At 46.1% G+C, this 17,607-nt stretch overlaps 1 protein-coding gene across 1 annotated transcript in view; it reads right to left on the reverse strand.

Moving 5' to 3' along the window:
* ATP9A (ATPase phospholipid transporting 9A (putative)) overlaps positions 1-17,607 on the reverse strand; it is a 107,464-nt gene that overhangs the window by 34,138 nt on the left and 55,719 nt on the right. The window contains exons 10-14 of the mRNA XM_056844411.1: positions 15,831-15,907; positions 14,616-14,776; positions 13,918-14,060; positions 12,648-12,760; positions 5,258-5,470 (exon numbers count right to left, since the gene is read on the reverse strand). Of these exons, the coding sequence (XP_056700389.1) occupies positions 5,258-5,470; positions 12,648-12,760; positions 13,918-14,060; positions 14,616-14,776; positions 15,831-15,907 (707 nt within the window). The remainder of the gene's footprint in view (positions 1-5,257; positions 5,471-12,647; positions 12,761-13,917; positions 14,061-14,615; positions 14,777-15,830; positions 15,908-17,607) is intronic.

A 17,607-nucleotide genomic window follows, 5' to 3' on the forward strand; every position in this document is an offset into this window, starting at 1 on the left:
TTTGGTCACATTATAAGAAGACAAAAGTTACTAGAAAAGACAGTCATGCTAGGAAAAGTTGAGGGCAGCAGGAAAAGAGGAAGACCCAGCAAGAGATGGATTGACTCAATAAAGGAAGTCACAGCCCTCAATTTGCAAGATCTGAGCAAGGCTGTCAAAGATAGCACATTTTGAAGGACATTGATTCATAGGGTCACCATGAGTCGGAAGCAACTTGATGGCACTTAACACACACACAGCCACAGTTGGCTTTTAAAACTGGGATTCCTTATGTTGCACTGAGAAGGGAGAGGAAACGAGGCATCCGAGCCGGCCTGGAAACAAGACAGGTTCATCCACATGGTCGACTTCATGTTGGATTAACGTGACAACTGTCTGCAGCCAGAGGCTTGGATCCTGCGGGTTTCTAACTATTGAGCATGATCTTCTTGCCTCTTCCCTCTTGCTGCACACACCCCCCCCCCCCCGAATGTGGCATTTCAAGCTGCCACCAGGATGGGAGAATTGAGAAAGTCCCACTCCATCTTTCACCCATGGAACCATCCAGCTGGATCCATTTCAGAGAGTTTTCTGCACATAACCGTGACCAGCCTCCAAAAGTGAAATCAGTGGAACAAGGTTCCTGCGGCGGAACTTGTAAGCCCGAGCACATTCTTGTAAGCCATAGTACAGGCCAGCAACCCATTGGTTTTAATCCAAAAAAGACAGGCTTTCCAAAAGAAGGTCTGTGGATCGCCACATGAATGTGTGAGAGAACATAACACATTCGGGCATTAACACTGAAGCTGATAAACAGGGTATTGTAGAGAGTCTCCGAACAGTCTCTGGGCCACAGCAAATGACTGATCTTTTCTACCTTATGCATCATGAGCTACAGAAAACATTACCATCGAAACAGCCCCAGGAATCCAAATCGAGTGTGAACTATTAACTTCAATCATCATCAGAAGGACAGCAAAACAGGACATATAAGCAAGGCCCCTTAGCGATGTCTCCCGTCGGCTGACAATAATTAATTATCTTGGGTTCTGAGGGGCGTTAGCAGCTTCCCGTCAAAAATGCACAGCTTGAACCAGGTTACATTGTTCACCCCTGGTCTCACAGAGGAAGTAAAATAGCTGGAATGGACAGAGTGATGACGGAAATGATACAGCAACGATTTGCTACCAAACAGTTGCATTTAAAAGGTGTGGAAACAGTACGATCATTGCGTGGGAATGCTATTTGTAGGTTCCTTATCATCCCCCAGGCTCTATGTGGTGGTGGAAAATGTCATCCAGTTGCAGTGATCCCATAGGGTTTTCAAGGCAAGAAGTGTTCAGAGGTGGTTTGCCATTGCCTGCCTCTGTGTAATGACTCTGGACATCTTGGTGGTCTCCCATCTAAATACTAACCAGGGCCAACCCTGCTTACCTTTTGAGAGCTGACAAGATTGGGCTAGCCTAGTCTGAGCAGGCCATCCAGGTAGAAGAAGAAGAGTTGGTTTTTATATGCTGACTTTCTCTACCACTTAAGGGAGACTCAAACCGGCTTACAATCGCCTCCCCTCCCCCTCCCCACAACAGACACCCTGTGAGGTAGGTGAGGCTGAGACAGCGGTGACTGGCCGAAGGTCACCCAGCTGGCTTCATGGGTAGGAGTGGGGAAACAAATCCAGTTCACCAGATTAGCCTCCGCCGCTCATGTGGAGGAGTGGGGAATCAAACCCGGTTCTCCAGATCAGAGTTCACTGCTCCAAACCACAGCTCTTAACCACTACACCACACTGGCTCTCTAACCATGACACCATGCTGGTCAGGGCCCAGCCTGTGTAGGAACAGCAAAGTCTTGGAAGCCAGCATGGCCTTGCGGTTAGAATGTCAGGCTAGGATCTGGGAGACCCAGGTTCGAATCCCCACTCCACCATGTAAATTTGCTGGGTGACCTTGGGCCCATCGCCTAGCACTGTGGTCTCTATCCAGTCGACCCATGCAAAGCCATGAGAGCCCGTGTGGTTAGTGTGCTGGCCAGGACTCAGGTTCAAATCCTCACTCTCTCATGAAACTCATTGGGTGACCTTTAGATCAGTCTTTCACACAGGGTTGTCATTTTGAGGACAAAGGAGGGGGAAAGCCACGGATGCCACCTTTGGCTGCTTGAAGAAAGGGTGGGATAAAAATGCATCAATATTTATAGAAGTTTAAAGAGATGGGAGATCAAGCCACTCATCTGCAATGCGTCTGCTAGTTGCACCCCGACATAATATTCACAGTGCCATAAAACAGACTTTATTCATTGTTATGCTAGCCAGGGATATGATATTACACCCATCTGCCTAGGTTGGGTTTGGAGATTTTTTGATCTGATGGGCAGGGAGAAGAAAGGCAGTTTGCATTTGTCTAGAGAAAAACATTAATTTTCGAAAGCTGCTGAAGAAGATGCAGAGACAGATACCACTTTAGGATCTGTAGCGCATATACAGATGCTTGCTGTCTAGCCATTCAGCCGGTATGTTTCAGCACAGATGTTAGCAGAGGAGCAGGAGAGATCCACATCTGATACCCTGAGCTCCTTGGAAGAACAGTAAGATTAAAAAAGTGAACGTACAGTTGCCAACTCCGGGTTGGGAGATTCCTGGACATTTGGGGGTGCAGCTTGGGGATTTAGGGAGGGGAAGGACTCAGTGGGATATAATACCATAAAGACCACCCTCCAAAGCAGCCATTTTCTCCAGGAGAACTGATCTGCTGTCTGGCGATCAGTTGTAATTCCAAAAGATGTTCAGAGAGAGGTTTGGTAAACAAACTATCAGGAAAACACTACGACTCCCCAGTTTCTCCCAAGAGAAAGCGTGGTGTAGTAGTGAAGAGTGGTGGTTTGGAGCGGTGGACTAATCTGGAGAACTGAGTTTGATTCCCCTCTCCTACACATGAGTGGTGGACACTAACCTGGCTAACTGGGTTGGTTTCCTCACTCCTACACATGAAGCCATCTGGGTAACCTTGGGCTAGTCACACTCTCCCAGCCTCACCTACCTCACAGGGTGTCTGTTGTGAGGGGGGGGAAGGGAAGGTGATTGTAAGCCAGTTTGCTCCTTCCTTAAGTGGTAGAGAACGTTGGCGTATAAAAACCAACTCTTCTTCTTCTTGTTGTTCAAAGGTAAAGGTCCCCTGCGCAAGCACCGAGTCATTCCTGACCCATGGGGTGACGTCACATCATGACGTTTTCTAGGCAGACTTTGTTTGCGGGGTGGTTTGCCAGTGCCTTCCCCAGTCATCTTCCCTTTACCCCCCACAAGCTGAGTACTCATTTCACCGACCTCGGAAGGATGGAAGGCTGAGTCAACCTTGAGCCGGCTACCTGAAACCGACTTCCGTCGGGATCGAACTCAGGTCATGAGCTGAGCTTTTGACTGCAGTACTGCAGCTTAACACTCTGCGCCAAGGGGCTCCTTTCTTCTTCTTGTTACCCGGAGAAATTTCCCTCAGGGAAGGCAGGAAGGACAGAACGGTGCCCCAAACTACAGGGGCAGAAGTGTCACCCGCTGTTTTAGCCAGCTCCCTTATTTATCTGCTCAGGTCATTAAATCACATCAAATGTTGTCAAAATGGCTCTTGATTGGTAACACTCTGGCACTGGAGAGAGCCAAGCAGATCCCTGTTTATGGTTAGCCACAGCTCCAAAGATGCAAGCCGGTCACATGGGCGCAAAGAAGCCGGGTAAGCCGTTGACCAGGACATTCTTTCGCATCCGGCAAAGCGCTGAAGTGTTGTCAGGGTTAAAGGCCAGGCTGCCAACAATCCTCTCAGGCAGTTATCTCTGATCAGATCCCACCTATTACATTCCCTTCTTGGTTACTGTATGGCCTCGGACTGACAGAACCACGGAGCCCCCTTAAGGCTGAAACTGATCTCTCAATAGAGATGCTTTTCAGCAGTCCCTGCCCAGGAATGTGCACAGGAAACAAATTTAGGAAATCCTGCTTTGTGTTTCAGGAAATGAATCCTGTACCAACTGGTAGAAATTACCTTCGCTGCTCAAAAGTCGGGGGGGAGGGACCGCCACAAAACATCCCAACCACAAGGTTTTGTTCCAATTTTGTCACGGGCTGACCTTCCTGCTTTAATAGTATTTTATTGCTATAGAATTTCAAAGGTAGAATCTGGATGCCGATTAAAGAGACTTTGAAAGAACTGCCCACAGGGAATGGCTGCTTAGCACCATCTTTCTTAAATGAAGGTTTCAACCGGCTTTCCGCTCTAATTTAAGAGTCATCTGCAGCAGATACAGAAAAAAGCACACACAAAAATCGCAGGCACACAGTTAAAGCCTGATGTACTCTGTGATTGCCCATCCCACCCTCAATCAGGTTTCTGGGTTCAGCATTTGACTGGGAATGAGATTTTAGCACATTCTTTTTTAAAAAAAATATATGCGCCCTGACCCTTACAGATGGCACAGTCCTGAAGTCTAGATGTATCCTTTCTATAAATGACACTTCTATTATGTTGGCTATCAACAAATCTTAAGATTGCCATCTCTAGGTTGGAAAATACCAGGAGGTTTGGGGGTGGAGCCTAGGGAGGGCAGGGTTTCAGAAGGAGCAGGGTCTCACAGTTGACTTATAGCAACCCCATAGGGTTTTCAAGGCAAGAGACCTTCAGAGGTGGTTTGCCATTGTCTACCTCCGCGTCATGACCCAGGTATTCTTTGGAGGTCTCCCATCTTAACACTAACCAGGGTCAGGGCTGAGAGTGTGTGACTGGCTCAAGGTCACCCAGAAAAGCTTCCTTGGCTCAAGTGGGGATTTGAACCTGAGTTTCCCAGGTCCTAGTCCGACACGTTAACCACTACACCACACTGGCTCTCTCAGTGGTGTATAATGCCATATAATTAGGGTTGCCAGGTCCCCCAGGACACTGGGGAGGGAAGGGATGATTGCTCAGTAGTCTGGAGATGAGCTGTAATTCTGGGAGATCCCTAGGCCCCACCTGGAGGCTGGCATCCCTACACAGAATCTATCCTCCTCCAAAGCATCCTTTTCTCCAAGGAACTGATCTCAGTAGACTGAAGATCACTTGCGATTTCAGGAATTCCCCAGGCCCCATCTGGAGGTTGGAAGCCCTAACAAATCCCCCAACATTTGATGCTAGCTGGAATCTAATAGCTGTGCACACTGATTTTTTTCAGCATATCCAGAGTTTTGTCCCCCTGTAGCAGAAAAACAAACACACAATCCAAATCAGGAAGTCCAGCCATGTTAACTTAGGCTTTTTACCTCATCAGGACTAGAAGCTTGGTACACCCGGCATGAGTCTTCGTAGTGCCTCTCTGCTTCAGCTTGATCCGTCACACCATTCGATTCATAGACAGGAGTCACGTTGTGGCAGAGGGCTATTGCTTTCACCGCCTCGTGGACCCGACTGCTCAGGGTTTTCCGGACTTTGGTAGCCAAGGCGGGGCCTTTCGAAGCAGGTGGCTCCTGGGACTGCTAAGAAAAAGGACAAAGCCCCAAGTGTGTTAACTGGGAGGAAGATCCTTGTCGGAAGGTCCCACAGGTAGATGCGTGCCTCACCCATTCTAGGAGGCTGTTCCACAGCAGCAAGGCATCCAGAGAAAAGGCCTAGGCTGTAATGGGATCTGTTTTCAGGAGCAAGGAGAAGTGGATTTATATATAGGGTTCCCAGCTGTCTGCTAAAGGCGGGCAATCTGCCACCAATTCGCCCCGCTGCATGTGAACACTCAGCTAGTCAGTGGGCAGAAACAGGTTGGCAGAAGGGGGGGCGCAATCTGCGTCCCCTGTGTGATGACATCACTTTTGGCTTGATGAAGAAGCGCCGGCATCACGTGGGGTGGGGACAATGCTCTAGCACTCTCCCCAAAAACTCGATGGAAACCATAGTGTTTGGGGGCTAGTGCTAGAGCACCACCCTGTCATGATGAATGGCTTCCTCATCAAGCCAGAGTTGATGTCACTGCACAGGGTATGTCAAAGGAAAACAGCGCCTCTATGTAATGTGTTACATTATCAATAGTACAAAATACATAGACCAGCCACAACTGTAAAGGTAAGCACAAGGTTAAAAGGTAAAGGTCCCCTGTGCAAGCACCGGGTCATTCTTGACCCATGGGGTGACGTCACATCCCGACATTTTCTAGGCAGACTTTGTTTACTGGATGGTTTGCCTTCCCCAGTCATATTCCCTTTACCCCCAGCAAGCTGGGTACTCATTTGACCAACCTCGGAAGGATGGAAGGCTGAGTCAACCTTGAGCCGGCGACCTGAAACTGACTTCCTTTGGGATTGAACTCAGGTCGTGAGCAGAGCTTTTGACTGCTGTACTGCAGCTTACCACTCTGCGCCACAGGGCTCCTAAGTACAAGGTAGGTATAATTAAATGAGCTTGCTTTTCTATATATAAATAATATCAATGACAAAGATGTCAATATCGTGTACAGGTATCAAAAATACATACACATTCCCAAATAGAAAGTCCAAAATAAGGTACTATTCCAAGGAGGAAAAATACAATTTCAGGCGAAACTTATGAAGTATGATTACGAAACGGCAAGATTGCCTCTAGAGGACTGTTTTTCGCCTGGAATTGTATTTTTCTTCCCTGCAGTGGTACCTCATTTGGGACTTCCTATTTGGGATTGTGTATGTACTTTTCACCTGAAATTGTATTTTTCCTCCCTGGAATAGTACAGGGTGTGCAGATCGCTGCCCCCGAACCCTCCTCCCTAAAGTTCCCACTGGATGCACAGAGGGACCTGGAAACTCTCTTTATATACCATTTCACAGCATTTGTGTGCCATTTTTAAACAAAAAAAGAGACACAAGTTTTCATATCAATTTGGCTACCGAATTTAACTCTTTGGGTTGGGAGAAATGCAGCCACAAGTTTGTCCTGACTGACAGAAAGCTGCAAAAGACACACCAGATTCTGAATCCAGCTCCAGCAGCTGTGAAATTCAGGAACAGACTTCTCCTTACAAGAGTTTTTATTCCCATTTGGAGATGGAGAACTGATGCAAAAGAGACAGTGGGTTGGAACCAGCAGTTGATTTCCACTGACAGAAGCACAGGGAGGGATTTTTTCTGGATCCTTCCTTTTGCCACAGAAGTACAGATACACCCTTTATGCTGATCCAGGAACGGGGGGAGTCCCTCTTCCCCAGAAACAGCATTTCAGAGAGCTCTTTCAGTTGCAACAAAATAGAGGGACACGAGAAAGTCCCATTCTACTGATGGAAATCCCTCGCACCAGAACCAACCCAGTGATCAGATCCCAGCAACACAGTCTGTTCAAAACTGTTCAAAACTGAACAGAGATTTGTAATCCAGATTCCAATTAAATTTGAATCTATATTCAAATCTGGTCCTTTGGATGACACAGGCCTTCTTAGAGCAAAAAAAAAAAAATATTTGTTGGTCTTTTGCATGGTATGAAATGTATACTTAGACTGAGTAAGAAAGTAACAGGGCATCAAGACTTTTGAACAAAGAATTTTTCAAAGTTATTAAAAAAATTGTGCAGATAAAACAAAACTTTATAAAAGTGCTAAACTATGTCTTTTGAGGAAATTTCTTAACCAAGCAAAAAAAAAAAAGGAAAAAAAAATAACGAAAGAACAAACTTATGCATTCATAAATTTGATCACTGAAAACAGATGACGGAGGCAGACAGCAGATCATTTAATTTTTAATACTATTTTTAGAGTCCACACCAGACCCTTCAGGTAATTTTACAATTACTAAATTATACCAGTCACAAGTCATCCCATTTCCTGCTCTGTTAACCTCTTGTGTCAAGAGGACAAAAGTTTCACTTCCAGGTCAAAGGGCATAGCATGGTAACAATAATTAGAGCAATGAATCAGAACTACAGTTTAAACGAATCATGGCTAGCAAATGCTTCCAATTACCAAAGAATCTAACCTTTTAATTATATTTAAACTTATACTCCCCAGGAAGCTCCCCTTGACCACTGTTCAGTGCTACTTTTCCGTATGTAAATGCAAACGGTATCTGTTAAACTTTAATCAAGGTCTGTCTCAAAACCTAAGGTAGCCTCATTCACTGCTGAAGAAGAACTGACAGTGAACAAGGTATGGGAACTACATGCCACAATTCCATGAAGGTGTAGGTCATAATTTCCTCCAAAGGTAAAAATAAATAAATTACATCCACTTCCCCATATGCTCTCCATCCCACATTACTCTGAAGCGTGAGCCCTTTTCAGACATTACAATCATGTGTGCCTAGGGTTGTCAGCCTCAGGTACTAGCTGGAGATCTCCTGCTATTACAACTGATCTCCAGCTGATAGAGATCAGTTCCCCTGGAGAAAATGCCCGCTTTGGCCACTGGACTCTATGGAATTTAAGTCCCTCCCCTCCTCAGGCTCCGCCCCATTGGTGGCAAAACCCCTCCCATTGGTGGCAAAGAGGGACCTGGCAACCCGATTTGTGCCAGAAGCCTACAAAGGGGAACACATGCTATCCATAATTGTCCTGATATGCACAGTTGCTGGTTGTGTGAAGAGGGTGATCTGTGAATTTTTGATGCACCTACAGTTTCAGCACATGCTACCCATTTGTATGGCACATAACGAAGCTATACACACAAAGAAAATCTGTACATTGCCCTCTGCATGCTAAATGGCAACTGCACATATTGGGAGCATGGAAGGCAGCGCACCCTTTTTGTAGGCTCTCACTATGGGTGGTTCTAATATTAGAAAAGGGTATAGAAAGAAGATATTGCAATCTCAAAACTATGGAGTTGGAATTAAATAAACTATGGAGTTTATTTCTTGTATGTCCAGCCATAAAGAGCTCTTGTTAACTCAGATTTCTCCTCCTAGTAAATGGCAATTGTGCGTGCCAGCTTCCTTGAAAAAGTAAATGGAGAACCTGTGGGAAGCTATGATTATGCAAAAGCCAATTTATTAAAATTCAGGCAGCTAAAGCCATTCCTCCTCTACTGTACATATGAAGCTGTCTTACACTGAATCAGGCCAGAGGTTCATCAGATTCAGTACTGGCTGTGGCTCTCCAGGGTCTCAGGTAGAGGTCTTTCACATCACCTATGACCTGATTCTTTTAATTGGAGATGCCAGGGATTGAACCTGGGACCTTTTGCATGCCAAGGTGATGCTCTACCACTGAGCCATGCCTCCCTCCCCTGTTGCTTGGTTTTTGCTACTTGAGAGACACAGGAGGGCAAAATCTCAGTCCCTGTACAAGTGGGTTTTTCTTTCTTTAATGGTTGACTCATTTGACCAAAGGTCTCAAGTCAGGCCGCAGGGATTTTCAGAATTTATGCCTTTCGTTACTAATTTTTTTTGCCATCAAGTCACATCTGACCTATGGCAACCCCTGGTGGGGTTTTCAAGGCTAGAGGCATTCAGAGGTGGTTTGCCATTGCCTGGCTCCACATCACGACCCTGGTATTCCTTGCAGGTCTCCCATGCAAATACTTACCCGGCTCAACCCTGCTTAGCTTCTGAGATCTGACGAGATCAGGCTAGCCTGGGCTACACATTCTTGCTCTGTCCAGGAACTGTAGCATTTCAGAATCTACAGAGCCTCATAAATGTTTACGAGTGAAAACATCCATGATATGCAGCTGATATATCTTTCATCAATGTCTTGTTTTTGCAAACTTCAGAGGCTACAGATTTGAGATAAGGAATGGCAAGGGAAGGGCTTCACAATCATTTTCCCCATGTATATTTTTCCACTCAGAATTGCCTCCCTCCGTGGCTGTCTTCCCCTCTCCAGGGGGAAATAGATTTGAAAAGACAAATACCAAAAGGGAAAAGGTTAAGCAGTACATTGCCAGCTATTCCTTAATCTCACAGTGGAAGCATTCAGATCTGACAGCTAACCATGGTTAAGGGGGAACTTGCGTGAACTGGGTTTGTGGTTGGACTTGCATGCACATCTCACTATCCCTTCTCCACTGAGAATTACAGTTAAACATTAACTCTGGTTACCTGCAATGCATGAATGCAGGCATGGGAGTTAGTCAGACTTAGTTCCCTTTCCTCAATACTTAGGATCGCAGTTAGTGGGGTGGGACATCTAAATCCACTTAACCAACTCATCTGATCACAGGTAACCAGAAGTTAGCCTTAGTCTAAACTCATTTACTTTTGGGGGACTATTCCAAAATCTATAGTTTGAAAATTAGGGCTGAACTGAATAATTATTGGCTTGTTCCCCCACCTCCACACACAATTGTAAAATCACAACATTAGTCTTTAAAAAAACTGTATATGAGAGATTTGGGATTTTTTTCTTACATAACAACACAGGGATCGACTCACCTTTATTCTTCTTGCTTGGCTGATGCTTTACCACCTAGTCCAGTGATGGCGAACCTTTTAGAGACCGAGTGCCCAAACTGCAACCAAAAACCCACTTATTTATCGCCGAGTGCCAATGCGGCAATTTAACCTGAATACCACCCCCAGAGGGGGCCCAGAGGGAGAGGCTAGGGTTGCCAAGTTCCTCTTCGCCATGAGTGGGAGGTTTTTGGGGTGGCGCCTGAGGAGGGTGGGGTTTGGGGAAGGACTTCAGTGCCATAGAGTCCAATTGCCAAAGTGGCAATTTTTTCCAGGGGAACTGATCTCTATTGGTTGGAGATCACCTGTAATAGCAGATCTCCAGCTAGTACCTGGAGATTGGCAACTAGTTCCTTAGTGTTTTCTCTCTACATATCAAGACAAATGGAAAGGTGTTTGGAGGATAGCTTGTGGGCACTTCAAAGGTGGAATAGGACTACACGCCCCTCCGCCCGCACAGACCCAGAGGGTGCCGGAGAAGCCGCTGGAGGGAAAGAAGGAAGGAAGGAAGGAAAGAAGGGAAGGGAGGGGGAAAGGGAAGGAAGGGAGGGAGAGAAAGAAAGAAAAAGAGAGAGAAAGGGAGAAAGAAATGGAGCAAGGGAGAGAAAGAAAAGGACAGAGGGAGACAGAAAAAGAAAGAGGCCATTTATGCATGGGAGGTTTTGCCTTGGATTTGCCACTCGGTGGGGCTCGGCGGCAGGCTTGTGAGAGGCGAGCAGGGTGGGGCAGAGGGCTCCTCCTTCGCACCCACCGACCAGCCATGCCCCTCCGCCCGCACAGGCCCAGAGGGCGCCGGAGAAGCCGCCGGCCATGCCGAGTGTGAGTGCTCGGCATCTGTTCCCCGCTCTCCCACCCGCCTGGCTGGCCGCGCACGCTCCAGCGGCGGCAATGGCGGCAGCTTCTGTGGGAGAGTCTGGGGCCACCGCCAATGATGTCGGAGGTTCCCCACCCCTGGGCTACAGCCTCCCCCATCCGGGGTGGGGCAGAGCCGGAAAGGCCAGCGGCTTGGAGGAACAGTGCGTGCCGGCAGAAAGGGCTACGCGTGCCGGAAGTGGCACCCGTGCCATAGGTTCGCCAACACGGACCTAGTCCGACTGTATGATCACCACGAGAGAAAAATACTCATCTGTTCATAAAGGTGGCACTAGAGGCTGAACTTTACGTTACTTTTGACACGTGACTGCCGTTGGGATTTACAGTCAGACATCAGCTGTGCAATTCTCAAGCAAGCAGAGTCCCCAATAGGGGTGTACACCATTTTTTTCAGTATTTTTCGGGTTTAGGTTTAATAGACCCAGAAATTTTAGGAAAATCCGAAAAAAGCCAAATCCCCATACTGTTTTTTTCCCAGATATTTGAATATTTTTGGGTCTATTAAACCCAAACCCGAAAAATTCCAGCCTCCTACGAAATCCGCGTGGGTTCCGGAGGTGGCAGGCAGTGTAGAGTTGAACGCGTTCAGCTCTGCACCACCTGCTGCCTCCGAGACCCAGCCAGCCTGCAGGTAAGTGAGGGGGAGAGGGGGGGAGGAGATCCCCCCCGTTTTTTAAATTTTGGTGGGGCCAAAGCGGCTTGAATAATGCTGATAATGTACTTTTTGGGGCGGGGGGGGGGAGGTTCAGCTTTGCCAATTGCACACACCTAGTCTCCGATTCAGATTGGGACCATGATGTCCTGGGAGACAAGGCTCCTGCCTCCCTCCCAAGCCATTTCCCTTACCTGAAACAGCCACAGGGGCTGCTAGTTGGCTTATTGGCAACTATCTGTGCAGGCCCATGAGTACATAAGCAGCTGCCAATAGGGCCGAGTATCACCTCCTGGCTGTTTTATGTCCAGAAAAATGGGGCAGGGAGGAGCCCCTTCTCCTGTAGTCCCAATCCAAATATGAGCCACACAAGCTTTAGAAAGGGGCTCCCTGGGGGGAACTTGTCTCTGTAAGTCCCCACGATGGTCATGTGACAAACCTAACATGTAGCTTGGCCGTAGGGTTGTGGAAGGTTCCAAAAAAGAACCTTTGAATTAGCAACAGCTTGCCACCTCCCTATTATACATGCTTCCTATCCAAAACCTCCAGCCTATAGGCTTGGATCCAACAGAGTATTTATTGACCAGCCAATGCAACATCACAAGTTGCTGGGAAAGCCCTTTCAATTTCAAAAACCAAACACTGTATCCCATAGAATAAGATACTGGGCTGGAGAAAACACCCACACATGAACACCCTAAGCTTGAAGGTCCATTTTTCTTCCCAGTTCTTTGGGTTCTGCACCATAAAGTCCAACATGTAACATTCCAATAACATTGCTCTGCTTACCTGAGTGTATATACTAAATATATGGCTCTGAACTTCATCCATGGAGTCTAGTCCGTAAGCCACAGTTCCAAGGTGTAGGCGTTTGAAAACCATCTCATTTTGCGTTAGGGTCCCTAGAACACAAGCAAAATTCCAAGTCAGGCATAGTTAAATCAGGCCCACCTATTTTTATCCTTGGTGTTTGATCCACAGTGATGAGAAGGGGCACAACATGTCTGCCATATCGGCGCCTTGGCATAAAGCAACATCGTTATTTTGATTTCTAGGGATGAACTGAGATAGCTTAATAACATGAAAAGGCTGACTAAATGACTAGTCAGGGTCTTACAGACATACTGCAGCTCTGACTTCTTGGTCGGAACTTCATTTAAAAGCGCCATGGGGGTCCAATTCAGACTGGAACCAGGGAATAGGGGGAAGAGGAGCTCCTGCCTTTCCCCAGTGCCATTTTCCTGGCCCAAAGTAGGTCTGGGAATGGGGCATTATTTACCCTGTTGGGGCTCCATGCGCACTGAATGCTTGCCCATGCATCCCCCCAGTGGAGCAAATAATATTCCCAGCAGTTTTTTCGGCTCAGCAAAATTGCACAGAAGAGAGGGGAGCAGAGCCCCTCCTCCTCCTGCCCTACAGTTGCAATCTGAATCAGATCACCATGAGAGAGAAAGCAACCGGCCCAGGATTACCTAGTGAGCTTCATGGCTGTGTGGAGATCTGAACATGGATTTCTTCAATCCTAGTCCAATGGTCTAACCACAATGGCTCTTAAAATGGGTAGGTGGGAAACATAGAGATACTGCTTTACATGTTATGTGGTTTGTGGCCCCCAATAGATTACATGTCTGCTAACACAAAAATCATTACTGAGATTTAAAGTTCCCATTGAGTCAAGGCTGATGAAAAGTTTCTTGGACACACTCTCATCTCTAAGAGCAAACTTCATTTATTTATCAGAACATAGAAACATAGAGCTGGAAGGGACCTCAAGGGTCATCTAGTCCCAGCTCAGGAAATTCACAACTAACTTTGCCCCACCACTCTTCCAATGGCCCCTGCTCTAGGCCCAGAGAAAGGCAAAAAACCTCCAGGAATCCCTGGCCAATTTGCCCTGGAGGAAAATTCCTTCCTGACCCCAAAGTAGTGATTGGCATTACCCTGGGCATGCAAGAAAGGGCCACGACAGCCCACTGACTCATCCCTTCCTGCCCTCCCTCCCATGATCTGCCTAAGTTCACAGAATCACAGAACACAACTCCTTTACATGCACAGATACCTGTTTTATCTGTAAGCAAATAGGATATTCTTCCTAATTGTTCTGGGATTGTACTGGATCGAACCACAGTGCCAGGAATTTTGGAATCCCTCCGGATCATCCAGCTGTAGACTATTTTCCCCATGTCTAGATTCACACGTAAACTATAAAGGGGGGGGAAGCAGAGAAAATAACCAAGTCATAATATCTTAAGTGTATTTCTTCACGCCAACACTCAAAGAGAGCCATGAAGCTGTGTGGGAAATACTATGAAATTATATATTAAATATTATTTTTAGAATGACTAAAAAGTTGATTTAAGCTTAAGTGTGAAATGGTAGATAAATAACCAATGGCTGCTAAATCTAGGGAAAGGAAGCATTATGTCAGGAAAGATATTGTAGGCTAGTTTCATACAAACAAGGAGCATTTTAGGTGTATGTGTGGGAAATCATTCAGACCTTTAAAATGGTACCCACCATCTGAAATGGGACAACCCAGCAACTAATGCATCTCCTGAGGTTTCTGTTCATTTATTTCAGTTGTCATGTGATGAAACTTGGAACAAAGCTGCCATCCATGACAGGACACAGGATAAGAGTGTGGAATGTAGCTGTTCATGTTCACCATTCCCCTCCCAAAACTACGGTAGGCATGTATTAACTGAGATATGGTACTTCTTTAAAAAGAAAAAAGAAAATACCCCAACTATCTCATACCTGATCGGAATGATGTTTGAGAAAAGAAGAAGAAATCTGAGGATCTGAAGATACCAACGGCCAGCAAAGTGTTGAAGAGCAACCATGACAAGAGAAACCACCACTAAAGCACCAAAGAGAATCTTGGTGAGGCAATTCACTTCCAAGTCAAAGAGGCCAATCTAGAAAGACAAAAAGACTGGCTGAACAAGATTGAAGACTAGTAGCATTTTAAAGACCAGCAACATTTCCAGGGTATACACTTTCGAAAGTCAACTCTCCCTTCAAAGAATGGTTGTAACAGGTCATAACTGTTGCTGAACTCCGTAGCCTCACAATCCAACCCCAAACCAACCAGTGTATAGAAAAAGATAAAATCCACCCTGCTCTCCAACCATCCTGAGTGAGAGCCTGATGGAGCAGATGAAGTATGGAAAAAATTAACTACTAAATATTAAGTGATCTTGACCAGGGCTTCCTTCTCCCCAAGATAACAAACTTGTGTCTGGTCTCTCTCACTTCCTCTGGAGTTGGGCTCGCAGAGTGTAATGGTCTCTTCATGAAAAAAAAAACTTACATGAAGAGAAAGTGAGCCTGTCAAGGAGGGGGCTAGACTAGAGCCCTTTTGACAGACATTTTGTTTTTTGGGGGGGATGTTTCTGTATGGGTGAGCATTTGATCATGTAAGCCCCACCCCCACAGCCTGAGGCAGTACTGTCCAGAGACATGGACTTTCTTACCAACTCAGAGAGAATTATGCTTAACTGCCCAAAGTGTTCCAAAATATGAGTGTGGTGCTTTGCAAGGACAGTGTGAGAAGGCAGAGGCCAGCCAAAGCATTTATTTTGACCCCCAAATGGAGGGTTCCATCTTTTTTTTTAGCTGCTTTGAAAGGCTGTTTGTAGCTTGAAGACTGTTCTAGGGATATCATTTTAGGCTGCTGAATGTTTTTTTACACTGTTTTTTTTTTAATTCCCTGTCTTATTTTTATAGTTTGTTTCATTATCAGCAGTTCTTAATTTGTTTATAATGATTTCACTTTATTGCTTCTATACCATTGTGAGCAGGTCTCCGAAGAGACAGTGCAGATATTCTCTAAAAAAATAATCATGTATACAGGTATCATCAAGGGGTCCAGACTGGCAAGAGCTCCTTCTCAGATGAAGATTCAGTTGCAACCCCGCATGGGCTAAAGCCTTATTGTAAAAATAGCCCACGCAGAACCTCATTCCTTACTTTACTCCGTGGATTTGATGTGTTCATAACACTGCGCAGTTCCCGGCCTGTGTAGAGAACAACTCCCACAATAGTTCCTGAGAAAAGATGAAAGGACAAAGTTTAAAGACAGAAACATGGTTGTAAAAGAGAGGTGTGTGTTGTTGTTTTTTAATTTAAAGAACGAATGCATGGAAACTCATCTTGATAATTTGTACCACAGACCCAAGTGGGAAGCTTGACTCAGATAGGAAACTGGTATGCCTGCATGTGGGTTTAGGAAACTGGGGGTAGAGTCTGATTTCCACTTATCACACCTAAGATGTCTTTTTGGTGCACATGATTTATGCCCACAGAAACCATCAACGCTCACTTCGATATGCATCAGAGTATGCTGTCAAGCACTAACAGCACAGCAGCATAAATCACAGCTGAAGCTGTATCGTTGTGGCTCATTATTGCTGCCTAAGAATAACGTGAATTACAGGCCAACCGTTCAGTTAAAGCCACAGTTTGTTGCTATATGAAGAAGCTTGGGTGACGTACGCTTACACTCCCTCCTCTCCCCTTCCCTCATATGTGGCCAACCAACAAAAGACTTCTACATTTTCAGAACACTTGAGTTGTCCAAACAGCAAATTATGATTGGTGCTGCCCCTGAAAACCAGGGTTGCAAATGGAATCTTGTTCCCTGTTAGGAACCCTGGAGGCTAGCAGAAGCCCACCCCATGGTTCACCAGTTCAAATACAAACTATGATTTGCCGTGAAAGTGGAAACCATTCATTAGGCGGTTGCATGCACAGGGAGAGGGCGCCCAGGCTCATTCATGCAGAGGCAAAACCATGGTTTGCAGTTACATCTGAAGTGAGCCAACATGTGCTATTCACCCTTGAAGCAAAACTTTGGCTGAGATGGATCATGCATCTAACAGTATTTTAAGTTATTTGCAAGGCAAAACACGAACTATAAATTGGGATGGTGAATCTTTTTGTCTGACACAAATGAACAGGATGCAAGGCCACCAATCTAGCATGAACGTACAAATCTGCCTTACATTGACTCAGACCATTGGTCTGAGGGGCCGTGGCTCAGTGGTAGAGCATCTGCTTGGCATGTAGAAGGTCCCAGGTTCAATCCCCGGCATCTCCAGTCAAAGGGACTAGGCAGGTAGGTGATGTGAAAGACTTCAGCCTGAGACCTTGGAGAGTCGCTGCTGGTCTGAGTAGACAATACTGAATTTGATGGACCAAGGGTCTGATTCAGTATGAGGCAGTTTCATGTGTTCATGTGTCTATTAAGGTCAATATTGTCTATTCTGACTAGCAGTAGCAGCCCTCCAGGGTCTCTGGTAGAGGGGTCCTTCACATCATAGAATCATAGAGTTGGAAGGGACCACCAGGGCCATCAAGTCCAATCCCCTGCATAATGCAGGAAATTCACAACTACCTTCCCCCTCCACACCCCTAGTGACCAGAAGATGGCCAAGATGCCCTCCCTCTCATCATCTGCTACCTGATCCTCACATCGTCTGCTACCTGATCCTCCTAACTAGAGATGCTGTGAATTGAACCTGAGAACTTCTGCATGCCAAGCAGATGCTCCACCACTAAGCCACAGCCACTCCTACATATGACGATCAGAAGGCCTTGGTGTTACTCTCATCAAATGAACCAGAGAGCAGACAGCAGAACAATACATATAAAGTAGTCTGAGGTGCAAGTAGGGTTTTTTGTTTGTTTGGGGCCCCATGAAGCTTAAACTGGCTTGCGCTTCAGGAAAAGATATCAAGCCTTTATG

This window comes from Euleptes europaea, chromosome 2 (assembly GCF_029931775.1).
Source record: "Euleptes europaea isolate rEulEur1 chromosome 2, rEulEur1.hap1, whole genome shotgun sequence".
Lineage (NCBI taxonomy): Eukaryota > Metazoa > Chordata > Lepidosauria > Squamata > Sphaerodactylidae > Euleptes > Euleptes europaea.